This window comes from Miscanthus floridulus, chromosome 15, assembly GCF_019320115.1.
Source record: "Miscanthus floridulus cultivar M001 chromosome 15, ASM1932011v1, whole genome shotgun sequence".
In the NCBI taxonomy this organism is placed as follows: Eukaryota; Viridiplantae; Streptophyta; class Magnoliopsida; order Poales; family Poaceae; genus Miscanthus; species Miscanthus floridulus.
In genome coordinates, this window is record NC_089594.1 from 56,309,469 (window position 1) to 56,318,136 (window position 8,668).

An 8,668-nucleotide genomic window follows, 5' to 3' on the forward strand; every position below is an offset into this window, starting at 1 on the left:
TTTAAAATATTTTGTCACGACTGATCTGGCGCAGCAGGCATCTTGTTACTATGGTGTAAATCGACCACACCATTTTGTACACATGTAGTATTCCGCTTTCCACTTTACTATTTTCCCAAGCTTCTATTTTCTCCATTTTTAATTATAAATTGTTCTAATTTCGTAGATACATAATTAAAACTATATATATATATATATATATATATATATACACACACACACAATAAAAGATACGTATCTAAAAATTCAAAACCCGTTTTAATTTCACATGGAACAAGTATCTACGTACGTGTATGTTATAGCTGTCTCTGTCTGCTCAGCGAGCACACATACATTGCTAGTCAACCAACCACTGCAAGTGGCTAGCTAGTGCACGCGTCCCTATAAGTACCACTCGCAGCACGGCAAGCTGTGCTGTGTCCCTTCTCCTAGCTATATATCTCCACCTCTATTATAACCAAAGTGTGGAAAGAGGTAGCCAAAGCCGGCCGGAGACGACATGGCCCGCGGCGAGGTGTCCATGTGCACGCCGGCGTTTGCGTCCCGGGTGGTGAAGAGCCGGTGGTTCGTGGTGTACGCGTCCATCATCGTGATGGCGGCGTCCGGATCGACCTACATCTTCGCGCTCTACTCCAAGGTGCTCCGCTCCAAGCTGGGCTACAACCAGGAGACGCTCAACAAGCTCTCCTTCTTCAAGGACCTCGGCACCAACGTGGGCATCATCTCGGGGCTGGTGCAGCAGGTGGCCCCGACGTGGGTGGTGCTGCTCATCGGCGCCGGCATGAACCTGGCCGGCTACCTCATGATCTACCTGGCGCTGACGGGGCGCACGGCGCCGCCGCCCGTCTGGCTCATGTGCTTCTACATCTGCTTCGGCGCCAACGCGCTCACCTTCTCCAACACGGGCGCGCTGGTCGCCTGCGTCAAGAACTTCCCGGAGAGCCGGGGCATCGTCATCGGCCTGCTCAAGGCCTTCGTCGGCCTCAGCGGCGCCATCTACACGCAGCTCTACCTCGCCATCTACGGCGACGACGCCGCGTCGCTCGTCCTCCTCGTCGCCTGGCTCCCCGCCGCCTTCAACATCTTCACCGTCTACACCATCCGCGTGCTGCCGTACGCCCGCCGCAGCGACGGCGGGAAGCCCTACAACACTCCCTTCTACCACTTCCTCTACCTCTCGCTCGCCCTCGCCTCCTACCTCCTCGTCATGATCGTGGTGGAGAAGCAGGTGCAGTTCTCCCACGCCGCGTACGTCGTCACCTCCACGGCGCTGCTCATCATCCTCTTCAGCCCCGTCGGCGTGGTCGTCAGGGAGGAGTACAAGGCCGTCTCCCAGCTCGAGGAGTCACTGCAGAATCCGCCGGCCATCGCTGTCGAAGAACCAAAGGCGAGCAGCGCTGATGGTGGCAAGGACAGCGACGAGTCGTCGTCGTCGCCTCCCTTGTGCGGCGGCGGCGGCATGGGCGGCTGTCTCACCAACATGTTCAAACCGCCGGCGCTCGGGGAGGACTACTCCATCATGCAGGCGCTGGTCAGCGTGGAGATGCTGGTGCTGTTCGTCATCTCCGTGTTCGGCATCGGCGGCACGCTGACGGCCATCGACAACATGGCGCAGATCGGGCAGTCGCTGGGCTACCCGGCCAAGAGCATCAACACCTTCGTCTCGCTCATCAGCATCTGGAACTACGCCGGCCGCGCGGGCGCCGGCTACATCTCGGAGTTCCTCCTCGCCCGGTACAGGATGCCGCGGCCGCTGGTGCTGACCGCGGTGCTCCTCGTCTCCTGCATCGGCCACCTCTTCATCGCCTTCGGCGTGTCGCAGTCGCTGTACGCCGCGTCGGTGATCATCGGCTTCTGCTTCGGCGCGCAGTGGCCGCTGCTGTTCGCCATCATCTCCGAGGTGTTCGGGCTCAAGTACTACTCGTCGCTCTTCAACTTCGGCTCCGCGGCCAGCCCCGCCGGCGCCTACGTGCTCAACGTGATCATCACCGGCCGCATGTACGACGCCGAGGCCACCAGGCAGCACGGCGGCGTGGCTGCCGTGGGGGACAAGATCTGCAAGGGGGTGGTGTGCTTCAAGCGCCCCTTCCTCATCATCACGGGCGTCACGTTCGCCGGCGCGCTCGTGTCGCTGGTGCTGGTCTGGAGGACAAGGAACTTCTACAGGGGGGACATCTACGCCAAGTTCAAGGTGGCACCGGCGGCGGCCTCTGAGTCGTCTGAGGGGAGCAGAGCCGACGGCAATAACGTCGAGATGGTGGAGGAGACGGAGGGAAAGAGCAAGAGCAAGAAAGAGGTGGTCAACCAGGACTTGTACTAGCTTCATTTGATTGGAGCAGTGTTTGGAGACTAATGAGGGGTAGAAAACAGCATGCGTAATTGTCACTCTGTATTCTGTTATGTACCACACAACTTGTGTTATATGCATATTGCCTGTTTGCATAGGGGGGTTTGGATGATTGGATCCTCCAACTGTTTGCCTCATCCTCTCCTCCAAACACCCTCTGTGTGTGGGCCTGTTTACAACACCTGAAATTTGAACCCGAAAACAGTTCAATTCCATAGAAAGTAAGAAAATACATGGACTTAATGTAACATGGTCTCAATGTTACGGGAACATAGTTTATGTTTGTATTACAGATTTACAGCTCCCTGCACCACTAGTACTCTCTCACAGAACACTATTGAATCATCCAAAATAAGTCGAGCTACAGTGAACAAGGGTACCAGCCGAACACCCCGTCTTCCAGAATAGTATCTAACCTTGTGTCACTGTGTCTCCATGTCTTTCTCAAATTTGCTGGGAATAATCGCCTTGTCTTCTGTCAACTTCATCAAGTGAAGTTGAAGTTTTGGGCGTCTGGACAAACCTGTAGTCATCGTGGATAGCGGAGTTCTGACATACTACGAAGCGGCTGCTTTTGACTTCAAGCATTTCACACAACTAACATGTCGAGCCTCAGGGGTCACCCTCCGGCCTCCATCGATGTGGTCAGGCTGCACGCCCAGCGCTGCAACCAAAATCACTTTCGTTGAAATTAGGTAACTATCTAGTATTAACAGCACATGAACACACTCTCATACAAAATATCAGATCAATGGTTATGAGTAAATGATGATAGTTCTTCGTAGGAGAGCTGGACACAAGTGCAAGTTGCAAAATTTAACGTGGCATGCTCCTACAAAAGAGAGCCAAACGCAAGGTATATATTAATCTGAAAGTCCAACCTGATGCCCTGATCAAACGTTAAGTATCATGACAAGCTAAATCCATTAGCTAAGCACTACCAGAAAAGATGGCTGAGCATATTTTCAACTCGCCTGCATAGGCAACAAAGATTAAGTCAAGGAGCTTAGTAAAAAGACGACTAATGATGCAAAATATGTAACCAAGTTTGATTAAGTCTGCTTTAGTCAATAAACATATGACAACGACATGCAGAGTCAATTTGCTGACCAAATACTAGATTTCTCTTATTAAACAATAGAGGCATGATAACATTAACATAGCACTTATCTCATTTGTCACCGTCCCGTTTCCAACTTCGTCCATCTTGTTTTGAGTGGAACGAAACTGAAAAAAAAAAGGATTTCACCAGTAGTATTTTGGTAAAATTGTCTCCGTACATGTAACACTCAAAATTTGCCTCTTTTGAAAATATGTTTAAAATGATTTAATTCTGTATTTTGTGCTCATGAAATGTAGAAATAAATAAATTTCTCATGAATTTAAAATTTATCATAAAATAGTAACATATATGTGCATTCGTGTCGCTGCATATTATTTTGTGAATGTTTGGTATTGATAAAAAATTTCAAAGAGAATTGAAATTTGAATTGAAAATGCTTTTGGAAAATTTGTTTGGAAAAAGAAAAAGGAAATTTCTTTCCTTTCCTCCCCTCCTCTGTTTTCAGCCCGAGCAGCCGCTGGCCCAGCTCCCACTCCCGCCGGCCCGCTGGCCCAGCTCGGTTTTCCCCTTGCGCTGCTCAACGGCCTGCGCGGCCCAGCGCCGCAGCCGGCCCAGCACCCCAGCAACCGCCGCGCCTCCCTTTCCTCCTTCAGCCGCTGACCGCCCGGGCCTGCACGTCAGTGCCGCCCCCTTCTTCTCGCAACCGTAGCGGCAGTCAAGCCGCAGCGCAACCGCGCCCGCTCCACGCGCGTCGTGGGAGCGCCCCCCTCCCCGCGCCTCGGCCTCTTTTTAAGCGAAACCGAGCCCCCGCGCGTCCCTCTCTCGCTCCCCGCTCCAGTTTCGCACTCGCGCACGCATCGGAGGCCGCAACCGTCGCACGGAGAAGCACCGCCGTCCGCCATCCGCGTCGACCGCCCTTCCCGAGCCGTCTCCGACCCCCATGCTCCCCTCTACCTCCCCATGCTCCCCTCTACCTCCCCATGTCGTTTAATTTGAGTTTGGTGGCTTGTATGGCCGTTTCGCGTGCGCCCGGGAAGCTCTTATCGCTGGCCATGGCGACTGCCGCCTCAGCCGCGTTCTCCGGCCACCGCTTAGGCCTGGCCGAGATTCCCTGCTCCCCCGCTAACCCCCGGTGCCCTCGGTTCTTCGAACCGTGGCCCCTAGCCCCCGTACCGTGCTCGCCGGAGTGCTCCACGCCGCCGGCCATGGAGAGCCACCGCGGCTACACTGTTCCCCGCCGGTGTCTCCTTCTCTCCCCCCCCCACATCTAATCTGAGCCCTCCATTGTCTGATCAACGGCTCTCTGGGGCCGATACCCCTTCACGGGTAGATTTTCTAAAGAGCCCCTCTGTTTTCGCGTAATATAACCCGCCGTCCTTAGCGTATTTCCCCATGTACACTTTCTCATTTTGAAAGCGTAAAGTTAACTGTTTTAGTTCAAAGTACGTTTTCAGTATTTACAGAAATGCCATTTGAACTGTTTTGCTTATAAAATCGTCGTTTTAGCTCTAAATTGATCCGTTCAAATTGTGTTAGCTTCGTAATTTCATAATCTACATGTTAGAACCACTGTTAGTCAAGTTTGGAATTTTTAAATTTCATGGTTAAATTTAATTAAATATATTGCTATAGGAAATCCTGTTTAAATCATAACTTTCGCATTTTAGCTCTGTTTTTCGTGAACTTCGCGTTGACATGATCGTAGCGAGACGTAGATTATTTTCATAAATATTTTATCTTGTTTTCTATACTGTTGGTGTACTGTTCTAATTATAGAAATGTTTGCTTTGCATGAATGCCTTTGGAATGTTGTATGTTGCCGTGTGGTCGCGCTCAGACGGTGAGGAGAACGTTGGAGACCAAGAATTCTTCGACGACCAGCAGGACTAGCAAGAGTTTATGAACCAAGGCAAGTATAGCATGGGATTTACCTTAATGCCTATTCACCATTATTAATTACTCATTTGCATGTGTCTAATTTTGATACCCGTAAGGAAATCCTAGTGATTGATTATCCTGTTCCTTGTCTCCTATGGGTTATTTGCATATGGGTAGATTGCTAGTGCTCTAACTGAACTTGATCTATACGATGGTGAATGATTCTATGGAACTAAAAGTATAACATGAGTTATAACAACTGTTCTATAGGGCGAAGGTGCAAATGACTTTTGATCATGTTGCTCCCAGCCCTCCATAAGAACTTATCTGTCGACAAAAGCTGGTACTGACAGTGCAACCGGGAGAGTCATATGGCTTTGACTTTAGCTCAGTAATGGGATCTTTTCTAGCTAGTTAGAGGTTACCTTTATGGCGCAAAAGGGGCTTGCCACGTTGGGTATAAGGCTACCTCTGTTCCTATGTGTATAGCCGCGATGGATTTGTGCCATAGAAAAGGGGGGGTTCCTACATCTGCCTGCCAAGGAAACCTAGCAGCCCTAATTTGTTAGAGAAACCTATGAAATAGCTTCATAGTGTACCCTGCCCGCTCACCTTGGCAGTGACATGGGAGTAATTAACTCGGGTATATGGGAATCACGACTCGCGGTGAATGTGCACCACCTCTGCAGAGGGTAACAAACTGTTATAACAGCCGTGCTCATGGTCACGAGCAGCCCGAAAAACTCATAGAATAACTGGTTACTTGTTGATGATCATTTAAGTTGTTCTATGATGATATATGATACACTTGACCCTGATATCTGTTCATATAGGATTAAATGGGAGCTTAAGCATAATTTGATAATACCTGAGAATAAAAGCTTGACTTACTAAAAATGCTAACTGTAGTAAACCAGTATCAACCTTTTTGAGCTTCATAACCCCATGTTAACTTGTTAAGTACGGGATGTACTTACGCTTGTTTATTTTCTTTATTTGGATAAAAATCCCGGATGGGTAACAGATGACAACGGGTATGAGAAATTCTCTGAGGATTTTTAGGCTTGTGGTCAATTAGTTGACCTTCCCTGTGATGAAGCCCCACGAGAGAGTTATCTTTTTATATTCCACTGTGTGATGTAAGACTAAGTTATATTATGGATCTGATGTAGGAGACACCGTGATGATACTTTATGTAGTTTGTCAGCTTGTGTGTGTGATTGATCCCTGGGCACACACGAGTTTTGTGCATTCAATTTTATCCTTAAAATTGGGTGTGACAAATTGGTATCAAAGCCGTGTTGACTGTAGGACGCAAGCCTAGTTAGAAAACGATCGTTTTAGCATCTTTGCTCCTCTGGTTTCTTGCTTACTGTCTTATTCTTGTTATTTTATTAAAACATTTATGCTTTTCATACCTTGATCTATTATATAAAATTATTGATTCTAATTCTATCTCACTTTAAATCTATAGATGTCTCATAACCCGAAGACTGCCCGACTCAGCACTGCTGGCTATCGTGCCCTATTCACCCCATGAGCTCCACAGGCGGAGAAGGAGATTGTGATCATCTCCGACGATGAGGAGATGGCTACCCCGACACCTGCACCTGCTCCTACTCTAGCTGTCACACCGGTCTATCCTGCCGTAGCTACACCTGAGGAGTCGACGGCTACTTCCCCTACACCTGCACCATCCTCAGCTGTCCCTGTGGTGGATGAGGAGATAGGCTAGAAGTGCAAGTACTACTTCAAACCAGCCCTAGAGACGGCCTACTACCACACCCTCCTCACTCACGTGCTGGACGACTACTACCCTGACCTGCACGCCTCCATCAGCTACCACTGTGCAGAGTACCAGTATCCATTGGAGGCCACCTTCTGGAAGGTAGAGCTAGTGGTCACCGCTTGGAACGACATCAAGAATGGATATGAGGTGGAGACTATCCACCGTGCCACTGCCAGGAGGGCCCATGCCTTGGATGGCATGGAAGATGCAGCACAGGACGCCTATATCCACTACCATGGTCGTCGCTTTGAGGCCATGAGGGAGGATCGCTTCAGGTTCCTTTCTCGCAATGATCATGAGGGTGTTTGGTAGGTCTTGGCTCCACCAGAGAGTGACCCAACTCTGGAAGCAACGGTGCAGCATGTCCATGCTATGCAGGGGGTGGATGAGGAAGTCAAAGGAGAACTGCGTGCATCCTAGAGGGCTAAGAGACGCCTCCAGAAGCAAGTGGATGAACTTTGAGCTCAACTTGGGCAGCCATCAATCTACAAGAAGAAGCGCCGGTCCTTCACCATGATTGACACCGCTCCATAGGTGTTAGGTGCCTTGATTTAGATTACCACGTCGTTAGTTCGTGTTCCATATTTAGTCTTGTTTGGTCTTGTGAACTTGGATGATTAGATGTTTTAATTTGTGAACTTGGTTGACTTGGTATTTGTTTGATTGCTGGAAGTTTGTGGGCATGTCCACAACTTCCTTAGATTGGACCCTTAAGTTTAGATGAAATTTTAATTCAGATGTTTCGCTTTATCTTATCTCTGCTGTGCTGATTTCTGAAGCAGCCTATGTTCTTTATCTGGTATCTCGAAATCTGGGCTGTCAAAAATTCTGAAATTTTTGTGGAGACAACTAGACTTCTGTATCTTTCAAATGTCTCTGGAATCACGTCAATAGCTATTCAGGTTTGTGAGATCTAGCTGTCACAAGTTGATGTTCCTGCGCAGTCTGGAACCCAGAACAGATTCGGTTTAGCTCTACTTTTGACTATGTGTGTGGCAGAATCTGTAAAAGTGATCTAAATAAAAATTGTAGTTGATCTCCTAAGCTTTCCAACTGTTCTTGGTACACCTCTGTTGGATCTCTAAAACTCAAGTTATAACAGTTTTACTGAAGTGCTGAATTTAAATCTTATCTAGAAAATTCTCAGCATTGTTTCTTATCTTTTGTAAGCTCTCTATAATTTGGAAAATCTCTAAATTTTGCGCATTTGTTGGAAAACAGATGGCCGCAAGAGGAGGAAGAGGCAGAGGCCGTGGTTGTGGACGTGATGCTCTCATAAATCCACCACCATCGCCACCTGTGACCATGGAACAGATATTGGGAATGCAAGCGTAGTTGATGCAAGCTATGATGCATCGCTTGGACAATGAACCTACAAGAGGACCACCACCTGTTCAGGTCAGAGATAAGCGTGGAGAGTTTATGAAGGGTCGTCCATCGCTGTTCACTCATGCCTCAGACCCTATGGAGGCAGATGATTGGCTGCGTGCTATAGAGAAGCAACTTAACATAGCACAATGCAACGATCTCGAGAAGGTGTTGTATGCTTCTGGTCAACTCTAGGGAGCAACTCCGAATTGGTGGGATTCAT

General features: G+C 48.8%; 1 protein-coding gene across 1 annotated transcript; it reads left to right on the plus strand.

Annotated features, from left to right (window-relative positions):
• Nucleotides 1-399: 399 nt before the first annotated feature.
• LOC136508235 (protein NUCLEAR FUSION DEFECTIVE 4-like) lies at nt 400-2,657 on the plus strand. The gene has a single exon (XM_066502879.1). The coding sequence runs from the start codon at nt 500-502 to the stop codon at nt 2,318-2,320; it is 1,821 nt and encodes a 606-aa protein (XP_066358976.1). The 5' UTR covers nt 400-499; the 3' UTR covers nt 2,321-2,657.
• The last annotated feature ends 6,011 nt before the right edge of the window (nt 2,658-8,668 follow it).

Coding starts and splice junctions, on each gene's coding strand:
- LOC136508235 (XM_066502879.1), top strand. CDS start 500: ATGGCCCGCGGCGAGGTGTCCATGTGCACGCCGGCGTTTGCGTCCCGG.